Source organism: Octopus sinensis, linkage group LG1 (genome assembly GCF_006345805.1).
Source record: "Octopus sinensis linkage group LG1, ASM634580v1, whole genome shotgun sequence".
NCBI classification, from domain to species: Eukaryota; Metazoa; Mollusca; class Cephalopoda; order Octopoda; family Octopodidae; genus Octopus; species Octopus sinensis.
The window spans coordinates 61,676,139-61,701,947 of NC_042997.1; the positions used below are offsets into that span (position 1 = coordinate 61,676,139).

Sequence of the window (25,809 nt, forward strand, 5' to 3'; positions counted from 1 at the left end):
CCCAATCAAAATGCCCGAAACTTGATACGCCAATTGAATACCAGCTAGCTGTATGTGATTGGTCGGAGATTTGGACAGTACTCGCGTGTATGTGCGCACGCAGCTATATATGCATGAAATAGCATTATGACCCGGCGTTGCCGGGCCATAGTGCTAGTTATTATTAATTTTGTAGCAGAAATATGTAATGCTTTTGTATGCTTGGTCGTTTAAGCTTAAATACCGCAGAGTGGGCTCATCACACCTTTTCTTTCCATCGAGTCACATGATCCAGTGGCTTGCAAAACTAATTGCATGTATTGGTCAATTATTAACTGTCCAATCGCCTGTTTGCAACAGTTTGTTTTCAACGCGGTAAAGACCGCTTTGTCTCTGGAGCCTACTCAGGGTTATAAAAACCCTTGTATTCTGCCTCGCTTCGTCTTTGGCAGCAGCCATTGACCGCACATCACGTCTCTATTGGACCTGAGCCAATGAACCAGATACCAGCCGGTTTCGCAGCATTCTTCAACCAGCCATCGCCTATCTTTGTCGTTGCAGCAACGGACAGCAGACCATAGCCACATCAACAGACGCTGCAGAACTGAAGTCTTTTGAATGTTTGTGCCAGACTGTTATATTAACATCATTCGCCTTTGGCAATCATCTATTTTTATAACGAGAGGAATAAACCGTCGCTTACTCAACTTACTCAAATCTTATCGTTTCTTCTTTCCCGTTATAGTTACTTATATAAGCACAACTTCAGAGATTTAGAAAAGAGCAAACCTGTGACGGTGGACCTTATGTTCAGTTTATATGTGATGCAATTTACTTTTAGTTTAAACTTCTGTTGAATGAATCCCACATTCATTGTCTGCCAATCAATCAGATAGCCTTTTGGGGTTGCCTTAAAACAGTAGTTTCTAACGTTTTTGTGTCATTGACACCCTATCTTTCTTTTATCATTTGTCAGTAGTGTAATTTTAGTGTAATTTTCACGATACCCCCAACAACTGTTTACAACAGATTAGGATGTCGTAATACGCCGGTTGGCAACCACTTCTGTAGAATCTCTCTCCCCTCTCTCTCTCTCTCCTGTATGTGTGTATGTGCATGTGTGTGTTTAACAGCTGTTCTGTTCTATGCACTCATGTGTTCTAATGTGGGTCGCATTTGTGCCTTTGCGTGTTACTTCCTATGCTTGAACATTCAACAATTTATAAAATACTTCAACAGCATGAAATCCTCTTCCACAATTTCACGTTAGTCTTCGTATAAATGGAATGAGTTCCAAAGACTATAGCTCCAAGCCTTTCTCATAGGATAGACAGGCATAAAAAGAAATATTTTCAATTTTTTAACATACTTTAAAGTGTGTAAAACAATCTCTGCAGAAATTCTGTTTAGTAACATAATGCTTATGTCACCCCCTGCAGATTGAATGTATATGGGAAACTATCATATGTTAAAGTTTTAACGTCTGTCCTGTTTATGCAACGCAGACGAGACATAGATAGGCCGTTAATGAGGACTGAAAGCAACAGTGATTCAAAAAAGCAATTAATAACCACTTCCTACCACAAAAAAAACCAACGACTACATAATCTTCCCCAACTCTAGCATCATCACTATTGCCATTAACAACAGAGACAAAACAACGAGGGAGTCTATAAGTAATCACTAGAGATGTTGTAACTAGTAGTCAAATTTCCTCCCGTTTTAAAAATGGAAAGACCCATTGGATATTACAGGCTAGCAAAGTGACGGGTAAGTCACAGCCGAAACCCTTATAGTCAATAACAACGAGAAGCTTCTAATACAGTTAATCGACCTGTTAGAAATAGCAGTCTAATCTTCCTAAATAACGTACTAAAGAATGAAAGGACTCAGATGATAATGTCCTTTCTGATATACAAAGATCAAGATGGTTAGGTCATGTTGGGAATGTCTTTGATCAAGGTTTGCTGTGGAGCAAACAGCAACGTAAACAACCACAGTAGCAGCACCAACAACATCAGTTCTAATAACTCAGATGGCAAGAACTTTCAGTTTAAAACCAAAGGGTGTTAGGAGTGAGGATGAAATAGATAAACGAGCAGAAAATAATAAGAACGAGCCAAAAGGTAATTTCCACTATCACTTGACTTGGTAGAAACAGCAGCCAAATTTCCTCAAAACCTAACATACAGTCTTTGAAAAAATTATGTATAACGTAGTCCTAAATATGCAAAATAAAGAGAACATGAGACGGTCAAAGTTGGAATGCCTTTGATCACGAGTCTGCTCTATAATAAGCAGTAGCGTGGTTTGGGATGATGGTAAGCGATGGGAACGGCCGCCCAGGGCGGCGCTTTTATGGAGGCAACGTTTTTGGATCTATTTTATTAGCCTGTATGGGGGCGTGGGGCTAGGGCGTAAAACTCAAGAACTGCCCAGGATGGCACATGCTCTACAACAGTGACTATGACTATCATTCCGTCGGTTACGACGACGAGTGTTCCAGTTGATCCGATCAACAACCTGCTCGAGAAATTAACGTCCAAGTGGCTGAGCACTCCACAAACACAAGTACCCTCAACGCAATTCTCGTGGAGATTCAGCGTGACTCAGAATGTAAAAAGCCGACTCTTTGAATTACAGATATAACTCATATTTGCCAGCTGAGTGGACTGGAGCAACGTGTAATAAAATTTCTTGCTGAAGTGCACAACGCATCGCCAGACATCGAACTTACGACCGTCAGGTCGTGAGCCGAATACGTTAACCACTAAGCCAGGCGCCTTCACTACTCTGCAATAGTATAGTAAAAACAAAATAACTTGAGTGGATACAAATCAGCACACTAAATATATATACAGTAATTTTTTTTTACATATATAGTATAGTGAGTTGAAAATCTTCGAGTAATCAAAGTTATCCAAGCAATTAGTAAACTTCTGTGTATTTTTATTATCCGCTGGGTTTAATTTTGCTGTTAAGCTTTTTGAAGAGGGTGAGGTAAGAACAATAGTCAAGTACCAGTCAAGTATTGAGATCGATACAGTTCATTGTGTGGATGGCAGTTCTTCGTTTCCGAAAATCACGAGAAGGAGCTAAAATTCCAGAAATGGCGATGTAAACCGATTCTTGAATGACAGGTTTTGGTACACATGGAACAAATATTCTCCCTACCGACATTATAGTTTTAAAATGAAAGCCAATTTTCACAATCCAATCTCACTCTTCAGACTTGGAGGTCTGACCACAGAGGCTCAGTGGGCAAAGGCGGCTGCGGTGAACAGCTGGTTGTAGGCTTTACATTGGAGTGGCCTTGTCCTAAGTGAATCGCTTGACAGGGCTGTAGAGTTCCACCTACTTTAGATATTCCTCTATAGATAGTCCATATAACCCTAAAATATATAGCATCTATGTTAGAAGTCAGTGTTTTCGGAGAATAAAATATGCACCTAAGTACAATGTTGTATTTAATTAAAGTCCTTTTACAGTCTTAATTTCAATCCCGTTAGCGTTAACTTTGCCTTTTATCCTTACATGATCAATATGTATTTCCAACAGATACAAAGCTCAAGTATTTGACTGGCACTTTATCAACCCCGAAAGAATTAACAACAAAAATAAACTCGGCAGAATTTAAACTCAGACCGTAAGGGTGGGAACCAAATAATTATAACCATCTGAGCGACCTCCTAATGATTTCAATTCACCGCGCTCAGTTATCATTAATGGTTTCTGATTTAGGCACAAGGGTAGAAATTTTAAGAAGAGGTATTAGTTGTTTCTATCGATCTCAATAACTGAATAAGTACCATAATGTATTTAGTTAGGCAGTTTTATATTCGTAATTTCTATCACGTCTATGTTGACTTCTTTTAACCTTCCCCGATTAATAAAATTAAAACTAGTCAAGTAAAGTACTGAGGTCGATTCAATCGATGGCTTTCTCTTGCAAAATTTGCAGCATTTGACAAGGCAATGACCTTCAGAAATTATATTTAGTATTTATTTAATAGATTGCGTGAAAAGTAATTTGTTCTCAAGGGCACATACAATATCATCACACAGGATGTATATATTTATGTTTCACGTCCCTGACCTCAGCACTATTTCACAATCATTTTTTTTCTTTTTTTTCAGAATGTCTGCCTTTTCATCACTTTCTTTTCTTTCTCATCCATCTCTCTCTCTCTCTCTCTCTCTCTCTCTCTCTCTCTCTCTCTCTCTCTCTCTCTCTCTCTCTCTCTCTCTCTCTCTCTCTCTCTCTCTCTCTCTCGTTCTGTTTCAGTTTCTTTGAGATCATTTTTTTCTTCCTCTTTCAGAGCTTATGGTTGGTTTTCACCGTCCTTCTAGTTACTTTTCTCACTCCTCTTTAATTACTCCTCACAGTTCGACTTCCTACTTTCGATTCTTGAACTCGTACACTCTTACGCCCAAATACACAAACACGCACGCACAGATGCACACAATAAATGCAATGTGTGTGTGTGCGCACACGTGGGTGAGAGAGAAACAAAGATAGAGTTTGTGTATATGCGTGTGGATGCATCTATTTCAAAAAATTTCTACAACTGATTATATAATCAATATAATTATAGTACGGCGAACTGGCAGAATCGTTAGAGCTTCGGAAAATGTGTCTCACGACATCCTCACCGGCGCTTTACACTCTGTTTTCAAATCTCACGGAGATCAGCTTTGCCTGTCATTCCTTCTGGGATCGATGGAAGAAAATACCTCTCAGTCAGTGTAATCAATTTCCCTTCCCTCTCAAGATTGTTGACCTTGTGACAAAATCAAAAACCATTAATGATAACTGAGCGTGGTGGATTGAAAATTGTCTGGACGTCGGCGAAATAGCAGACGGTTATAGTTATCTGGTCCCCACCCTTACGGTCTAATCTCAAATCCCGCCGAGTTTATCTTTTCTGTTTGTTCTTCTGTGGTTGACTAAAGTTCCAGTTGATGAAATCGACTAATCCTTCCACCCAAAATTTGTAGCTTCGTACGTATGCTAGAAATATATGTCTTATTTTTCTTTTGTCCAAAAAAGGGGGTTGTATTTTAGAGAGTGTGCATGTGAGGGTAAATGATAGGATATGTTTGTGTGTGTCGGTGTGTGCGTGTTTGTTTTAGCAGTAATATGCTGTAGTACAGATTGATGATATCTGTGCGACGGCAATGTACTCTTACCCGGTGTTTCTTTATAGGAACGGGGTTATGATGATTGAAAAGGGAATGGGCAAACTACAATGTTTAATGAATTAAAAATAGTTTTCAACTTTTCCAACTTGTCCATCACCGCGACGAAAAATTAAGAATTATATGATTGTAAAGGTGGATTCCAAAATAGTTAATATTTAGATGGGAGCTGGTATTTGTTAGTTTGACAATTTGCATGTCATTTCACCCGTCGTTAGAAAGCTACAGCTGGACAAAGATTTGAGTTGGATTCTACAATATGTAATATGTTAGCCATTAACACAGATCAATAATCAATTAAATTGGCTTCAATCCTTGATCTTATTAACCCAGGAAGGATGAAAAACGAAACTGATTTCGGCTGGATTTGTAGTCAGAATATAAGGCTTGGGATAATTGCCGCAAATTATTTTATCTGTCATTCTGATTACTCCGTCATTCCAGCATCCTATAATGGAAAATTAATAAACAATGGTTTATTTCGCAAGATACTCTCATTTCGTTGCTGTCACAGAAAGTTATGCCAACCGAGGTATCACTTTACGTATCCCTGGAGCCCACTGTTGCACAGTGCTTTCAGCAGCGAAACTGAGAGATACAGAATAAGAGAGAAAGGCAGAAAGAAAAGCGAGAGAAAAAGGGAGAGACGGTGCAAGTGTTACTGCCATAAATTTGTACTTTATTTATTGACCCCGAAAGAGATGACAAGTGAATTTTAACTTAGAACGTTTATATACGGAACAAATACAGCCAATTTGCCGCCTTAAATAATAAAGATATATTCTAATATATGTATGTGTGTGTGTTGTCATTGTTACAACTTTGTATGAAAGGAATTTTGCTGAATCCCTAGTCATTCCATTAACCCTAGTATATGATTAATATTTCACCATCGTGGTAGGATAAATGGTTACCAATGGAATTTGATCTCCTGACATCAAAAGGCATTTTATCCGGCGCTCTACTGTTCTGCCATCGATTGTCCTACAAATTTCTTAAAATTATCCCAATTGTACGAATTCAGAAAAGGGTGCAGACAATTAAACTAGCACAAGAAAGCCGAAACAAAAAACAATAAAATCAACACCATCAGGAATTAAGCTCAGAAAGTAAAGCGCCTGCAGCTAAATAATTGTTTCTAATTTAGACTCAAGACCAATAGTGAGAGTAGAGTGTTAGTAATCCAACTATTTGACTGATATTTTATTTTATGAACCCCTAAAGGTTGAAAGGTAAAGTTGAACTCAGCGGTATTTAAACTCAGAACATGGCCATTCTAAATACACTCAGTTCATTTCTTCAATCCAAAATTATCAAAATGACAGAATAACAAGTTGAAAGTACTTCTGCATTTGGATTTCTGACTCTATTCCGAGTTCGATTCTAGTTGCAGTGGTTCTCAATCATTCTGACTTTGCGGAGCTTTGGAGATCAAAAAAAAAAAAATTGATGAACTTTGTGTGGTAAGTAAAAAAAAATACTCGTGCTCTTCACACAGAAAAGTTTTTTCTTTCAATATATTTTTAAATTAAAGGTTTAGATAAAGACAGAAAATGATTGCTTGTCTTTAATAATCATATTTGAGTTTAACAGAATTCATGAATAACGTTTTATGCTCAAGTATTATTCTGTATTTTCTAAAAACACCCTTGAACCACAAAACTAACTTCAGCAAATTATAAAACGACTCACCCGCCTATTTTCTCACCTGCCTACATTTTCACATAGGAATTAGATTTTTTTTTTTCAGCGGCAATTGACGTTTTTCTTCTTTTTGCTTTCCATTCAAAATAAATAAAATAAAAATATCCAGAGCAAAGCGAAACCACCCTTAATTTCTCCCACGAAAATTCCAATGTAAGCACATCGTGCATGTGAAGGAAGTTTCCCCATAGCGTTTGTCACCATGGATTTTTTTGTCAATCTGGTGATGTAAGGATGGAATTACAAATATGATTTACTCTGCTCAAGTAATTTGGAATTGCAGAAGATTACCAATAGCTACTACTACTACTACTACTATAGTAACTGCCACTAAAGCAACCACAATGAGACAAAGAAAAGCTTAATGAAAAAAAAATCAAAAGGATGTATGAAGACGATTGAAGAGTGCCAAAAGTTAAAAGCTGAAATAATGGGGGAGATAAGAACGAGGTAAAAAAAATAAAAAGGAAATGAATGAAATATAAGTAAAAAAAATAGAAAAAACAATAAGGAGCAACAACAAGGAAGAAAATGAAAGAAGGGAAATGTAAAAGACAATTGACAAGAAATAAAATGTATGAAACAGACGATGAATACGATGAAAAAAATGAAGGAAATAATACAGATTAGAGAATAAAAATCATAATACAGCAGGAAAAAAGAACACCAGAATAATTGGTGACTTACTTGTAAGAGAGTTATCCACAGACATTTAGTTGAGGAGAACATTTTGGATAAATGTTATCAAGACAGCGTCTACACAGTTTTTCTTTATTTTTTTAAGTTACTGACTATTATGATTTTTGGGGTTGTTGTTACTGTGTGCCTATTAGTCAACAGTTATCTGCTTGTTCAGGCAGCGGGAAATAAACGGCTGCTCTTGTCGTTGTTGTTAACTTGTTTTTATAATAATTTTTTTTTCAATATATTTGTGTGTATATATATATATATATAATTACAATGTTTCAGTTACTAATTTCACTCACTGTGCTGGGCTTTTTCTAATCTCAAATGACAACACACTGCGGAAATGGTGGGTAGGGGGTCAGTTTATTTAGTTGCTAGCGATAAAGACATAAAACTAAAAGACGATGCTCTTCTAAAATACATAAATTCGCCGTATTTCAGAGGGTAAGGAAGGTTGAAGAACCCAATAAATTTCTGTCACAGTGTTTATTTTTTTTTTACATGTTCTTGCTGGTTTTATCATCTAATGCTTCTTCACACTTTTCTTTCCCTTCTTTCTTTCGTTCTCTTCTTTCCTTTGCGTATTTCAGGCTTCTTGAATAAGATATCGGTATGAAATACCTATTTTCATTTACAGATTTTTTTCTGGAAGTAAAATAATATTTTGGTTCGTAAGGTTCTTATTTAACAGCATCGAGGAGCTCTTCGTTTGTTTGTTTTGACTGGTTGTAAAGAGCCGACAGGCAGTTATTTATAACTACTCTAAAACGGGGAAAATTTATTAAGGAGCAGCAACATATCATAGCATATCCATACCCATTTTTACCTCTTCTCTCTTTCTCTCTCAATTCCTCTGCCTCCTTTTTACTATTTCCAACATCCGTGTAAGTAGAACTACTTCCAGCCAATCTTGAGTGTAGAAGAAATAACAGCTTTACTGGTTTCCTGTCAACACTCCTAATTGAATCGAATCCTCACCCACTGTACTTTCCCTTAACTATGCATTCAGTTCTTCCAGTACATATTTCGTGTGTGTGTGTGGTGTGTGTAAATATTTAAATTTCATATCCTTTATCTTTTGTTTGTTTCACTCTTTACACTGCGGTCATGCTGAGCATCGCCTTGAAGAATTTTTAGTCGAATGAATCGGCCCCAGTACTTATTTTTTAAGCCTGGTACTTATTCTATCGGTCTCTTCTGCTATATTGCGGGGACGTAAACATACCAACACCTGGTGTCAAGCGATCGTGGGAGACAAACACACAGACACACACACACATATATGTATACCACGAGTTCCTTTTAGTTTTCGTCTACCAAATGCACTCACAAGGCCTTTGTCGGCACGAGACCATAGCTGAAGACATTGGCCCAAAGTGCCGCGTAGTGGGACTGAACCCAGAACCATATGGTTGGGAAGCAAATTTCTGACCACACAGCCACGCCTGCACCTATATGTAAATATGCATTGTATATTTCATTTAGATAGAGTATATTCATGGGTAATTTTTTGTTTGTTTTTTTTATGTATCCTATGTTTATTTTCATGTTTTATTTCTGTGTCCAAAAACGCTGAAATAAATAAAAATCCTGATGATGTACATTTTAGATTTAGCTGATGGTCCTTGGCACATGGCCACAAGTTCGGGGCAGAGGTCAAGCCGATTACTTCGACCCCAGTGCTCAACTGATACTTATCAAAGGATGAAGTTGAGTTCGGCGGAATTTTGAACTCAGAACGTAAAAGACGAACGAATTGCCGCTAAGCACTTTGTCCAACGAGCTAACGATTCTGCCAACTCGCTGCCCTTGACGATTCATATATTGTAGATGATAGAATTAATTTCTTGACATTTGAAATAGAAAGTGTTAAAAACATCATTTGACTCACTGAAGGGTGAAAATCCTTCTCAGTCCCTAAAGCTAAAAGAATAGTAATCTTCCTTCTCGACTTATACTGACTCACAAGGGCCGCTTTCCCGGTTTCATGACGGGCTGGCGTCCCCACCTGGACGGGATGCCAGTCCGTCACAGGATTACTCATTATTGCAAGCTGGGAGGACTGGAGCAACGGGAAATGCTCAATAACACAACTCGTCTCCCGATCCAGGAATCGAAACTACAATCTTACGATCATGAGTCCAACACTCTAACCACGAAGCCACGCACCTCCACTAGACTAAAAATTACAGGTTCAAAACCGGTCTTCTAGAGCTTACAAAGTTTTAACTACAATGATAATCAGTTCAGAGAATAAATTACTATCTGGAAAAAAAACCAATACAATATCTAGAGAACCAAAGAGAAGCTTCGTAAGCTTATATTATTTCAAAGATCAAAGTTTGGCACAAAACCAACAATTTTAGAAGAGAGGGTAAGTCAGTTACAGGGACACCACCAATGTTCAGCTGCCACTTATTTTAGTGGATGAAAGTCAATGCTAACCTCAATAGAATCTGGACTGAAAACGTACAGAACCAGAAGAAATGCTGCTAAGTATTTTGAGCTGCCTGGTCACCGTCATTCATTTATTGATGATATAGATTACTGGGTGGTTATTACATTGTTCCCATATGTGAATTCTGAAAACGCTTGCTAGGAATAAAGGTGTACCAATAAGAAGGTATATAAAACAGATTAGGAATGAGTAGCAAACGGGAGGATGAAAGGTAAAGTCATCCAGCTGGAAATGAACTGAGGACAAAAATGGCCGGAACGAATACTGCCGTGCAATTTTCCACCTCTCTAATAATTTTGCCAGCTCGCCGCTTTCGTATGGCTACATTCAGAACACATCAACAGTAATCTGGCTCAGAATCGTTGTATTTACCACAGATGCTGGTAGATACGAGGCCTTCTCTAAGTGGAAAACCAATGTAAATTATCCACCGAAGGACTACAAAACTATCTAGTAAAGAATAATTAAAAACAACCACCTTCATATGAACAGCAAAAACTGCTTTGACAGAAGCTAACAAATATAAATGAGAGATTAATGTAGCTAACAGTTGTAAGAAGAAACAGGAAGCCACAACATAAGTTGTTAAAAAGAAAAAAATGGAACCACAGAGTTCCATAATATATTAAGGGCAAAAAAATGCCCCAACATGACCATTGTCTGAGAAGACTGAACAAGAGGAAAATAAAGGCAAATGCCAGAACTGGATGAGAAATATGACACTGAAAGCTGGGACAGAAAGAAAAGTTTGCGGTGCATGATTAAGATATGTAATGTGGAATACATTAAGGAACAACAGATTGTGTTGACGTAGGAAAAAAAGAATTAATCACGTTGTCCCTCAAGCAAGACAGGAAATGAGGAAACTCAAACCAACGGGGTCGCTCACTTTCCAAGAAATAACATCCAAATCTCCATAAAATCACACAACCGTCAAAGAGGAAGGGGAAACCACATGAATAAGATATATACATTGATTAGGAAAAGTGTAATGGCTACGGTTTGAATGCTTTCGACCATAAATCTGCCCGATCAAATCTAACGGCAAATACAAGCATGAAAGTAAATATCTCCCACTGGACATTATTGTCTTTCGTCCAAAGACTCCTTGAACCAGTTACTTAGTTTCTATGGCGTACGAGTGACCGAGATGACAATGTTCCTCCTGAACGTGACGCCAGTCCGTCGCCGGGTCATTCATTTACAGCTGGTTGGGATGAAGCAACGTGAAACCAAGTGTTTGGCTCAAGAACACAACGTAATGCCTGGTCTAGAAACCATAATCACGATCTTGCAATAGGGAGTTCAACACTCTCAACCACTAGGTCACGCGTTTTCAATGGAAGTTATATCAGCATAATAATATATCGACAGAAGAGAAATGGTATTATTATACACCAGAGAGAATCTCAGAGAATAACAAAACGGCCATATGCTGGAATATACCAATCCATACAGACAGGGAAATAAAGGTTAATTGACTGGATATTGTTAAGGACGTGTCTCCTATTTGTAGAGTCAGATTCAACACATGATAATATATCTCTAAAGGAAAGAAGGGATTTAAATAGCAACATCTGGAAAGAGGGATAACCTGAACATAGTAGGCTTTTTAAAACGGAAACAACTCCTTTTATAATGGTTTCTGATTTAGGCACGAGGCAAGTTATTTTGAGGGGAAGTAGATTAGTCAATACCACTGACATCAGTACTTGACTAGTATCTTATATAATCTACTCGGGAGGATGAAAGGAAAAATTCACCTTGGCATGATTTGATCTTAGAACATAAGGAGTCAAAAGAAATCTTACAAAGTACTTCCTCCAACGCTCTAACGATTTTGCCAGGTCGCTGGGAATGATTTTAAAATGATGCAGACAAACACAGGATTTAGATAGCTATATACACATGCAGAGAAAAGCAACTGAATAATAAAAATAATAATAATAATATAATAATAATAATAATAATAATAATAATAATAATAATAATAATAATAATAATAACAATAACAATCACAATAACAATTACAATAATAATATAATAATAATAATAATAAAATAATAATAATAATAATAATAATAATGATAATAATAATAATAATAATAATAAAACGCCCTGATGCAGTACCAGACAGTGGCTCTCATGGCTTCTGATCTTAACTGATTGGAAGTGTTGCCATGTTTATTTGTTTTGTCTTGGTATAAAAGATGGGCTACAGCAAATATTCTGCTCAATTCACAGATTTGCTTGTCTGTTGTTTGACCGTAACCAGTTGAGCATGTCCCTTAGTGACTGACGATATGTGCATCTCTGATCACGAACAGAAGTAGTGGGGGAGCAGCATAGCTGTGTGTTGAAAGGAATTCTTGGAGGTTTGGCTAATTCACCTTGGGAAACATGAGTGGTTCGTTCAACATCCTTAAACAATCTTATTCAAGGACCTTTTGAGCGGGATGGGCTACTCGACCAGAAGAAAATTCTAACTGGGCCCCACCTGCAAGGTCATGTGCTGTTTATCTTGATATGAGATCACCATGTTGCGCACATATAGTTGTGATGCTCTTATCAGACGGGTAGTCATGATAGGTATACTGGGCTTCGTATATTTTACCCCAGTGTTACTTTGATGGCATGCACTGCTCTCTCACTCAATAATAATAATAATAATAATAATGACATGAATGTTGTGAGTAAAGAGGTTGAAAAAATCACCAAGTACTCCGAATTGAAAGTGGAAATGGCAAGAAATACCGCTAAGCATTGCGTCCAACAAGCTAACGATTCTGCCAGCTCGCCGCCTTACTACTACTACTACTACTACTAACTACTACTACTACTAATAATAATAATAATAATATAATAATAATAATAATAATAATAATAATCATAATAATAATAATAAGAAGAAGAAGAAGAAAGAAGAAGAAGAAGAAGAAGAGAAGAAGAAGAAGAAGAAGAAGAAGAAGAAGAAGAAGAAGAAGAGAAGAAGAAGAAGAAGAAAGAAGAAGAAGAAGAAGAAGAAGCTTTTATATTAAAAGCACAAGGCCTAAAATTTTAGGAGAAGGTGACATTGACTTCAGTGTTTCACTGGTACTTAACTTATTGACCCAGAAAGGATGAAAGGCTAAGTCAACCTCGGCAGAATTTAAACTCAGAACGTAACGATGGGCGAAATACGGCTAAGCATTCCGTCCTATGTACTAACAATTGTTTATTGGTCACAATGCTTCATATATGCTTGTGTATATGTGTGTGAGCATGTGTGTGTGTACACATACAAACGTACATATATACATACATTCATACATATATACGTGTATATATACATATACATAATGCTTTAACACTAAGAAAGAGTCGAAGATTGATGGGTTGTTACTGTAAGTTACAATAATTCCAAAATATATTAATTTATCTGCATTTCTATAGGTGCGGGTGAAGTTTTGTGGTAAGAAATTTACTCGGCAACCACATGGTTTCGGGTTCAGTCCTACTGCATGGCATCTTTTGTAGATGTTTTCTGTTAGTCCGGAGCTGACCAGAACCTTGTGAGTGGATATAGTAGACGGAAACTGAAAGCAGCATATCGTATCTATGTGTTTACTTTTGTTTGTTCCATCTGCGACCGCTGGACAACCTCTGTTAATTTGTGCATGTCTCTGTAACTTAGCGATCGGTAAGAGAGATCGACGGAATATGTACCTGACTTCAAAGTTAAGTATTGGGGTCGATTTGTTTGACTAAATTCTTCAGGGTAGTGTTCCAGCATGACCGCAGTCCTATCACTGAAACAAGCAATGGATTATTTTATAACTTTCAAATTTATAACATTATTATTTTAATCCATATATGAACTATCAATGGTTACCACTTTATAAATCAACCGTCTTAAGACAATTTATAGAATCTGCCCTGACACTGATATTTTACAAAATTTATAAAATTATTGAAAACTTGCGTATGTACTGTCACAATATTACATTTATAAGGAATGCCTTAAAATAATAGTAATCTTGATTTAGAACAGATATGTTTAAAAAAAAATTTATACTTAGTTTTTTTCATATAGTTAACCTTGAATGCATGTATAATGATCATGCTTTTTCGTTGATGTGTCATAGGACACCGATAGGGAGTAAGTAAATGAGTCATAGTATAGAACGTTGACACCCAGAAAGCATTGCTTGCAGCGAATATAAGTGAGCAACGTATATTTTGGAGATATCTTTGAAAACCATCCGAGATTGATATAAAGAAAAGTAACGTTTGGCAACGCATAGTTCGTGTGAAATTAGTTTTCTAAGTTTTTTATGTCAAGATTCTCAAAAATAGATGAATTTGAAACTTTTGAGAATGCTTCTTATTTGGAGTCAAATCACGTATATACAGAGATTTTCGCGTTATCCAATGCAGTTATCAAAATACTATTGTAAATATGAGTTAGAGGCGCGCATGCATTTGTTAATAGTCTTTATGCTCCAGCATTGGCAATAATACTGATGACTGTGTAAGAATGTTCTAGAAATCTGTGTGTTGAGAAATAGAACAATCGTTTTCTATATATCTTAACCCGGCAGAAGATGTTCTTAAATTTTCAATATGCTTTGATATATTCAACATGATATTTATAAGATGGGCTCCATATAAATTGCGGTTGCTGCGTTGTGATAACACTAATCTACAAGGTTTTTGGTGTTTAGGAAATAGACATCATTCCTATACAAAATCGGTCACCTGAATCCAAATGTAACCTTCTTTTTTGACCTATCAGATCTAGGTTTTAAGTTAATGAACATCCTTATAGTCACTATGTATGTGTGTACCTCCAGTACGCAGTGTTCGTTACTTTATTCTAATACTAATTTTTTTTCTTTTTCCATACTTTTTAGATGTTATGGTGAACTAAGCAATAGAAAATGAGCAAGATGTCCTCTTCAAGAAAGTGCTGCGTTAATTCTCCAAATGTATTTTGTTATGTTTGTGGAGAATACACATCACCTAAAAATTAAAGAAAAACACCACTGATATTGTTGACAGAGCGTATATGGCATATTTTGGGGTCAAGCTGGGAGACCAAGATAAATATTGGGCACCGCCTAGTATCTGCAAACAATGAACAGAACATTTGCGACAATGGACTAAAGGGACAAGGAAAAGTATGAGGTTTGCTATACCAATGGTATGGCGGGAGCCATACGTGGACGACTGCTATTTTTGCAACCCAAATTAACCGGAAAAATCGAAAAAGCTTGTCTATCTTAATCTTGGCTCTGCTATTAAACCGGTTCCACACAGTGAAGAGCTTCCTGTTCACGATCCATTTCTAGTTAAGAAAATGCCTCAATTCGCTGCTACCGGACGATTTTATCCTTTTATTCGAGTTCAAACACTACATGATTCTCCTGGATTGACGACATACAGGGATTTTGTTGTGTTGTGTTGTGTCACTGCTACCTGATCCCCGGGAACAATTTTAGTTCCTTTGTGTTTGGCATCGACCGAAGACCATCCAGGTGGTTACCAAGTCAGTAACGCTACCATCACGAAAAGCTCTTAGTGCGAGAGAAATATCTTCCTCTCTAAACATTACGTCTTATAAAATGATACCGTTAAACCTTAGAATACCTAAACTTACCTTGACATTCGTCAGTGTTCCTAAATTTAATTTGATACAATTAAAATGTACTAATCACGTGTTATTTCTTATAGACCCCCATTAAATTCTTTTAAGATAAAGGAAAAAGGGAAACTAGACGGTACCAATATCAAACATTGGTGGTGGTTGTTGTTGTTGTTGTTGTTAATGATGATGATGATGATGACGACGACGACGACGATGATGATGATGATGATGATGATGATGATGTTTGTATCACTGAATAAATGAAGCTGAAAGACAAGTTAATTAAAAAGTAACAAATCGGTTGTGGATTTATGAACAGAAAAAAATGTGTTGTATGAAAAGGAAACGATGTCTGGAATTGTTGAAAAAGACTGAAGTCTCAGTTGAATTCTTGACAACCTGCTAAAAATTAGCTGTCAAATCTCCCTTGAATCATACGCTGACGTCATAAAAAAGGACTCGAGATTATATAGGCCTAGGTTCCCGGCTTATATGAAAATTACGAAGTGGTTGTAGCTGGAATGTCTTTGATCATGCATCCACTCAACAATTAGAGCATTTACCGTCGCAAGCGACGAACAACAGCATATGTGTGACAAAGAGAAAATTTTAGATATGTAATTATTCAATAAGCTGTGGTTGTTTTCAATATCGCCTCTCTGCTATAAACTTTCTATCTTTTAAGCAAATAGGTTTTAAAGATTATCAAATAAAACTGTAAACTATCTTTAAGTTCCTGTATATTTGCTCATATTATTATAATCATTCATTAGTTATTTTTATTATGTACATTCACTGCATTACCGAGCGCAGCTCTGTGTGCCTTAGATATGCGCTCTGTTTAATTTTTAATCAACAACACGAGCTTTTTAATTCCAAAACCTATCAGTCTTTTAGGTAGCATTTTGGGTGTTGTCCAAGTGCCCCAATTGCTATAGGAGTAACTGCTGTCTAAGCCTTCCACAGTCTCTTCAGCTATCTGGATAGATCCTGATATTTCTCAATATTTTCAATATCTTTCCTATCGGCTCTGCTATCATACGGAATTGCAACGCCCTTGATTTTATACTGCTTATTTTGTCATCTATAATCATTTCTGGTCTTCTTGCTTCAGTAGTACGGTCAGTCTTTATGGCAAAGTTAAATAAGGCCCTGTAATTCTCATTCATTGTCATAGCCTCTAGTTTGTGTTCATACCACTTTCTCGTTAGGTCAAAGCAACACACTCAGCTAACATCTCAACGTATTCTTCAGCTACAAAGTTTTATCTGCGCATTATTCTTTTTTGTGCATTTTTGCCTGTGCTCTATTCAGGGTCGATAAAATAAGCACCAGTTTAGCATTGGGATCGATGTAGTCGTGCCTATAACAGACACGATTACTACTACTACTACTATAATAATAATTATTATTATTATTATTATAATTATTATATTATATTATTATTATTATTATTATTATTATTATTATTATTATTATTATCATTATTATTATTATTGTTGTAGTAGTAGTAGTAGTAGTAGTAGTAGTAGTAGTAGTAGTAATTATCATCATCATCATCATCATTATTATTATTATTATTATTATTATTATTATTATTATTATTATTATTATTATTATTATTGAGTGAGAGTGCAGTGCATGCCATCAAAGTGGCACCGGGGTAAAATTTACGAAGCCAGTATACCCATCATGACTACCCTTCTGATAAGGAAGGGTACACTAAGAACAGGTATCACACCCATATGTGCACGGCATAGTTTTCTCATATCAAGATAAACAACGCATGACCTTGCAGGTGGGGCCTAGTTAGAATATTCTTCTGGTCGAGTAGCCCATCCCACTCAAAAGCTCCCGAAATAAGGGGTGTTTAAGGATGTTGAACAAAACATCCATGTTTCCAAAGGTGAATTAGCCAAATCCCAAAGAATTCCTCTCAACATATGGTTATGATGCTCCCCCATTACTTCTGCTCGTGATCAGAGATGTACTAAGGGACATGCTCAACTGGTCAAGGACAAGCAAATCTGTGTTATTGAGCAGAATATTTGCTGTAGTCCATCTTTTATACCAAGACAAAACAATGTGTTATTATTATTATTGTTGTTGTTAGTAGTAGAAGTAGTGGTAGCAGCAGCAGCAGTTGTAGTAGTAGTAGTAGTAGTAGTAGTAGTAGTAGTAGTAATAGTAAGGCGGCGAGCTGGCAGAAACGTTAGCACGTCGGGCGAAATGCGTAGCCGTATTTCGTCTGTCTTTACGGTCTGTGTTCAAATTCCGCCGAGGATGACTTTGCCTTTCATCCTTTCGGGATCAAGTAAATAAGTACCAGTTACGCACTGGGGGGTTGATATAATCGACTTAATCCGTTTGTCTGTCCTTGTTTGTCGTCTCTGTGTTTAGCCCCTTGTGGATAGTAAAGAAATAGGTATTTCGTCTGCCGCTAGGTTCTGAGTTCAAGTTCCGCCGAGGTCGACTTTGCCTTTCATCCTTTCGGGGTCGATTAAATAAGTACCAGTTACGCACTGGGGTCGATATAATCGACTTAATCCGTTTGTCTGTCCTTGTTTGTCATCTCTGTGTTTATCCCCTTGTGGGTAGTAAAGAAATAGGTATTTCGTCTGCCGCTACGTTCTGAGTTCAAATTCCGCTGAGATCGACTTTGCCTTTCATCCGTTCGAGGTCGATAAATTAAGTACCAGTCAAACACTGGGGTTGATGTCTTCTGGCCTTGTGCGTTTAGTAGAAAGGATCGTCGTCGTCGTCATCATTATGATTATTATTATTATTTTTATTATTATTATTACCTAAAATCTTTTAAAATTCCGAGTTTTAATTTGTCAATATTACAACATTCGGTAAGGCGTAGAGCTGGCAGATTTGTTAGCACGTTCTGAGTTCAAATTCTACCGAGGTTGAGTTTGCCTTTCATTTTTTCGGGTTCGATAAACTAAATACAGGTTGAACACTTGGATCGATGCAAAAATTGCTGGTCTCGTCCCAAACTTTGAAACTATTGTTACTATATTCGGTAATGTTGTTTTCGCTTTCAACTTTTCGATTTTCTGATTTTCAGCCTTTCCGGTCGTCTGAAGTTCGGTCGTGTGACATTTGATCTTCTGATAGGCACCCAATAATTTCAGTTACAGCTTCGGTCCTGTCTTGACATGGTTTTGTTAATAGTAACGGCTTTATTACATGAATTAAATTCGATTTATTCTAAATTACAACAATGTTATTCTTAAGCTAACAAATATTAATGTGAAGCTGTAGAAAAATACATAAAAATCTATTTCAACTTAGACATCTATCAATCATTTTAATAAATATTTCAAGTAGGCACCGATATATAACAGATATAAAATAAATTCATCCATTATAAACATTTCGACAATCCTACTCTCAGTTGTTGAATACGTTTAATAGTGGGAGGAAATGTGTATACATCACACCAAAAACAAGATTGATGTAAACAAAATTTATACTATCTATGTGTATACAAACAAAAGTAGTTATGCAGGAATTCTCAAGTATTATCTCCTTCATTGAATACTTAACTTGATCAATGAAAGATATACTTAGAATAGTTTATTTCCTGTATCTGGTGGTTGATGATAGCACTGGGGATTAAGTATGAATCGCAGAATCAATGGCCTAAGTGATTGAAATACTAACAAAAAAAAAAACTTGCGTTTTGCGTTTCTTAGTTCAAACCACAATAGTATTTTTCATCTTTTATAAGTATACAAAAGGAAATAGTACATATATTATTTTTTTTATTCTTTTATTTCTTTCAGTCATTTGACTGCGGCCATGCTGGAATATGTATGTATGCATGCATGCATGTACGTATGTATATTAGGTAATATCTTAGAAATATGATAAATTGTTACCTAATGATCGCGTGGGGTGTAGAAGCATGTGAGGTATTAATAAAGCTTATGAATTTTCATCGACATGTTATTATTGTTATTATTATAGTTATTCTAAGCTGAAAGTAGTACCACGTGTATACTCATACCATTGGATTACCCTGGAAGATGGAATTAACTGGTGGCAGTTGACAACAAGAAGCATAAGAGCTTTTAAGACCCCATTACGAAATTTTTGCCCAAACTAAACTAAACGATATATATATAAATATATATATGTATAAACGTCTATATATATGTTTATAAACGTCTACTTTCGAACAGCACCACAGACACCTACAAAAAAGATAACACGAATTTATATAAAAAGGTGAATTTGGAGGCAAGAAGAATTGCTAACAATCTTAAAGTTAGCGATAGGATAGCATACCTCCCCCCACGTCAACCTTTTATTACTCTGAAAGACCACAAAGCTAATTAACCCAGCTAACACTGAAATAGGCATTATTAACAAATATATTTTAGATCGTATTTTAAGCAAGTTAAATAGTAATAGTAAATTAAATTTATGGATTTGGAAAAATAATAAATCAGTGATAGATTGGTTTTAGCCATCAATATCTAGGCATTTGCTTCTAAAAGCATTAGACTTCGCTAAGCATTATGTCATCATCGATAGCTCGGAAATAGATATTATCCTGCATGCAAGGAAATCCCTTCTTGTTTACGATGATTCCACCTGGGTCAAAAAGAGCGAGGATTCTCTATTCGATGTGTCGATGGGGGCATATAATGGGACGGAGTTGTGTATGCAGGATTATACTGGAATGACGGTCTTATAGTCACCCATAATTTAAACGGCCATGAGTTAGATAAACTTAGGAAGAATCTGATTACTTTCTTCCAAAGAATGGGTTTATAGATTACGATAGAAAGTAGCCTAAATAACGTAGATTTTTTAGATATCAACTTAGATTTGCAATTAGATAAATTTAAACCCTACCGCAAGCCCATTGAAAAGCTATGTTATATTAGCAAATCAAATCATCCACCCGTAATTCGAATCATCTACCTGTAATTCTTAAGAACCTAGTTAGTAATATAGGAAGGCAAATATCATCAATTTTTTCAGATAAAACAGCATTTCAAAGTGCTGCGCCGTATTATAATAATGCTTTAAGGAAAAGTGAATTCTCGGAGAAGATCCAGTATAGTCAAGCTAATTCTAACAATAATAAACCACATAGAACTAGAACTAGGAAAGTTTCGTGGTTTAACCCCTTATTTAATATTGCCGTAAAAACTAACACAGGTAGGGGTTTCTTAAAAGTAGTTTCTAAACATTTTTAATCTAGCCATAAGTTCTATAGAATTTTTAACAGAATACTGAATGATTGCTATTCTTGTTGCAAAAACTTCACATCTTATTAATCAGTATAACACAAAAATTGTTACAAACAACCACAGTGCCGAATCTAATCTGCGGAACTGCAACTTCAAAGATAAGACTTGCTGTCCGTAGAAGGTAAATGTCTTGAAAAGGGAATCGTTTATAGAGCTAAAGTGCAAGTAGATGGCTCACGAGAATATAAAACTTACACGGGGGCTTCGGAAAATTCATTCAAGACTCGATTTTATTTCCGCCGAAATTCTTTCCGATACCCCGAGAATATGACAGCGATAAGTCTTGCAAAGCATGTCTGGGAACTGAAAGAGAATGACACCCGTCCTTTCAACATAACCTGCGAAGTTCTAGAAAAAAGCATCATGATAAAGCATGGAGCTTATTAAAGACCCATGATATGTAATCTTTGCCTCTCAGAAAAGTTCTTCATCCTGTTCCAGGATAAACATGAGATGAACCAGAGACGCGAGCTCTTAAATTCCTGCAGGCCCGCCGCGAGGTTTAAAATACTGTATGGGTAAAATGTTTTGACTTTCGGAAAAATTTTGGCTGTCACATTTGAATTTGACTTTACACCTTGTAGTTATTTTGTATTACAGTGCTAGTGCATATTTCGACTTCACTTTTAAGAAAGCCTTCAACTCTTTTACAAAATTAAGCTTAAGCTTCGCTGGTGTTCATTATTATTGTTTACTCACACATCTAATTATGCTATAATAATTCATTGTGCAATTTCCACAGTTTAACATTTTAATATTATATACACCAGACAATTTTTTAAGATGTTTGTGTATATACGTTATGATGTATGTATATAGTTATCTTGTTGTGAAGATATGTCTCTCTCTATATATATGTATATATATAAGAATGAATGTTTTTATATATAATGAACGTGAAATACAGGAAGGGACGAACACGGAACACAGACAAATCATTCGAAGCCTTCAATCTTCAGTCAGACACCGAATCATCATAGCAAATTTCGGCTGTTCAATTCTGATATTTGCTCCAACTCGGCCAGCCCCAAGAAAAAAAACTAAGCTGTAAGCATTAGATTTCTTGGTAGAAGACAGGAATGTGAACGCACAAGACGGATGTAAATACAAGAGACGAAAACGAAATTGAAAACAGTAATGAATAAACAAAATATATATAACGGTGGTTGTCATACGACTTTAGACCAAATGAGACAGAAACAACAACAACATAGCAGCTGGCGTAGAAATAATTACCGTTTCGGTAGCGGGGACACATGTTGGTCGAGATACGATGGCCAACAGCATGGTTAAGAAAGCAGGTGTATATATGTATATATATATGTGTGTGTAGGTATTATGTGTATGTATGTATATGTGTATATATATATATGTATATAAAGATATATATATATGTGTGGGGGGCATGTATTTGCATATATATGTATTTGTTTATTTGTATGCGTGTCTATATGTGTGTGTATTTGTATGTATGTTTGTATTTATGCTGATATGCATCTCGTTAGTAGCTAACTTTCGGAACACCAATCATTTCCCTCTCTCTCTCTCTCTCTCCATCTCTCTCTCTCTCTCTACCTCTATCTATTTTCCCTTTCTATCACTAATTTTCTGATTCTTTTTCTTTTATCTCTTTTTCTTTTCCCTTTTTTCTTTCTCCTGCCACTTATTCTCTGATATTTTTCCTTTTCTTTCTTTCGCCTGTTGTATAAGGTTTTATGCGTGTACGTGTGTGTGCATGCATACATATGCATTTATATATGTTTATATATTTATGTTTTGCCTATATATGTCTGTATATGTATGTAGCCATGTATCTACACATGTATGTTTAGTGTATATACGTATATTGTAAATTGTTTAGTATGTGTATGTATTGCTAAATGTATATGTATTTTAGCGTGAAAGTTTTTTTAAACGGATACTCTCTTTACTTGTTTCAGTCATTTGACTGCGGCCATGCTGGAGCACCGCCTTTAATCGAGCAACTCGACCCCGGGACTTATTCTTTTTGTAAGCCCAGTACTTATTCTATCAGTCTCTTTTGCCGAACCGCTAAGTAACGGGGACATAAACACACCAGCATCGGTTGTCAAGCAATGCTAGGGGGACAAACACAGACACACAAACAAACACACATACATATATATACATATATACGACAGGCTTCTTTCAGTTTCCGTCTACCAAATCCACTCACAAGGCATTGGTCGGCCCGGGGCTATAGCAGAAGACACTTGCCCAAGATGCCACGCAGTAGGACTGAACCCGGAACCATGTGATTGGTTAGCAAGCTACTTACCACACAGCCACTCCTGCGCCTGTGTCTTTTAATTTATTATTTTGACAACTAATTATTTACCTTGGGTATTAAGGCTCTTTCCCTTCTACATAAGCTATTTTTGATTTAATGGTTTTCTTCAGTTTTAATAATAATATGATTTTAAACCGCAATTGTAATTTCATGAAACCGGTTTTTGAAAGGACCAATGAAACAAAACCATTTTTAAAAGTGTATCTATCGAAGTATTTCTGCATATAACTTTATCTTGCTTCATTCTAAACAAAACTGTCCGACGAACGTGAAACTCTGAGTAACAATTTTTGTGATATTTTTGCTGCTTTGTAATAAAGTATATGTGTATTACTTTATTTATATCCCATCGAAAGTTCTACTGAAGAAGGAATATATCTTTTTTTATAAGATTAAGTCCGAAATTGATTCAATATAGAGATAACGAAATTTAAATTTTCTAAAGGTTAGTTGCCCATTTTCAGTTTCAATTTTCCTGTAACAAGCGGATTATAAGTGGATATAAAACAGTGTATTTGGCTTTAGAATAACCCTCTTTAGCCCTTAATTATATGATGTATATTGCAACCGTAACGGTTTTTTTTAAATATACTGCCCACGCTTCCTGATGAATTCTTTTGCTGTAGAGTAAGGGACTTCATCCTATATTGCTTAGTAGTAAACTCGATGCTTGCTACAGGAGGACTGGTAACCATTACAATTTGTAGCGGCGAAAGGTCTGGACGTGTTTTCTGAGGCTGACCAAAGAATTTTTATTTTTAGATATAAGTGATGTACTCAAGTGTAGTTATGTTTTTAGCTTGTGCTTTTTCCATGATCATACGTGAGTACTTTATTTATATCCCATCGAAAGTTCTACTGAAGAAGGAATATATCTTTTTTTATAAGATTAAGTCCGAAATTGATTCAATATAGAGATAACGAAATTTAAATTTTCTAAAGGTTAGTTGCCCGTTTTCAGTTTCAATTTTCCTGTAACAAGCGGATTATAAGTGGATAAAACAGTGTATTTGGCTTTAGAATAACCCTCTTTAGCCCTTAATTATATGATATATATATATATATATCACGTGATCACGTGACCGACCAGACCATCAGATGTTGCTACACATCGCTGATCACAATGCGTTCGCATTGTTTTAGCCATCGAATGACGCCACCCTGCTGGCTAAGCGAGTAGGCCAACAGAAGAAAGAGTGAGAGAAAGTTGTGGTGAAAGGGTACAGCAGGGATCACCACTCTCGTGGAGCTTTTTTAGGTGTTTTCGCTCAATAAACACTCACAACGCCCGGTCTGTGAATCGAAACCGCGATCCTACCAATGGGCCATTGCGCCTCCACATATATATATATTATAATATATATATATAATATATATATATATATATGAGGAGCAATGGCCCATTGGTTAGAGCAGCGGACTCGCGGTCGTAGGATCGATATATATATATGACCGTTATTTATAAAGGGCCAATCAAACAAGTCCATTTTTTTTAAAGGTGTAGCGTTTGTAATAGTCTGGATAGAATTGACATATCGGTTCCATTCTAGCAAAAACTGTCCGATGAACGGCAACGGGAAACTCAGAGTAACAGGTTTTGTTGAATTTTCTGCTGCTTTAAATAAAGTATATATATATATATATATATATATATATATATATATATATAATTCGACGGAAAAAAAAAACGATTAAAAAAATCGGAAAAAAGGTAACGGCGTAAAATGTCGGTGGTTATAAGATAGGATAAAATAATAAAATAAGATAAAATAAGATAAAAAGTTGCTTTTCAAGGAGAGTGTAGAGACAGTCGTTAAGAGGAGTGGCTTGTGTTGAGTTTGAAAGGAGGTTGTGTTTGTAGACTGAAAATGTAACGCTGTTCTAGGAGGAGTTGGGAGTGTGTCGATCCGTGGTGCAGGGCGAAGCTGAAAGCGGAGATATTAGAGGTGGAGTGGTTGGCCAAATGGAAATGACGCGCGATGGGGGTGTTCGTACATAGCCGAATATCTCGTAGATGTTCGGTGAACCGGTCGGCCAGACGGCGGCCTATCTGACCAACGTAGAATTTATTGCAGAGATTTACATCTCATGCAATAGATAAGGCTTAAAGAAGTGTAGGAGAAGTTTCTAATGTGGTGAGTATGCTGGTTGGATCCAGTAATATATATATATGTATGTGTGTATATATATAGATATGTGTGTGTGTGTGTGTGTGTGTGTGTTGTGTGTGTGTGTGTGTGTGTGTGTGTAACAAATAGTGAGGTATTATCAATCCGAGAAAAATACTGGTTTTTACACAGAGTGATATATAAGAAACAAGTTAAAAATAATAGTCATTACATATTTTTCTTTTATTGGAGCAAATTAGACTTGCAGCTCTTTCCAGTAGCCATCAGAGCTCTGATGAAAGTAGCATTAATTTTCTTAGGTCGTTCAATTTCCCTCAATTGATCAATAGAGCAATTGAGTAAACTTATCAGTAATGTACTTATAATGACTATTGGAAACAGTTGTAAGCCAAATTTGTTCTCATAAAGGAAAAATATATAATGATTATTTTTTTTTTTTTACT

General features: G+C 36.2%; 1 protein-coding gene across 1 annotated transcript in view; it reads right to left on the reverse strand.

Annotated features, from left to right (window-relative positions):
- Positions 1 to 8,336, reverse strand: part of LOC115217541 (zinc metalloproteinase nas-14) — a 53,010-nt gene extending 44,674 nt beyond the window's left edge. The window contains exon 1 of the mRNA XM_029787271.2: positions 7,570 to 8,336. Within this exon, the coding sequence (XP_029643131.1) occupies positions 7,570 to 7,611 (42 nt within the window). The 5' untranslated portion in view covers positions 7,612 to 8,336. The remainder of the gene's footprint in view (positions 1 to 7,569) is intronic.
- Positions 8,337 to 25,809: the final 17,473 nt, after the last annotated feature.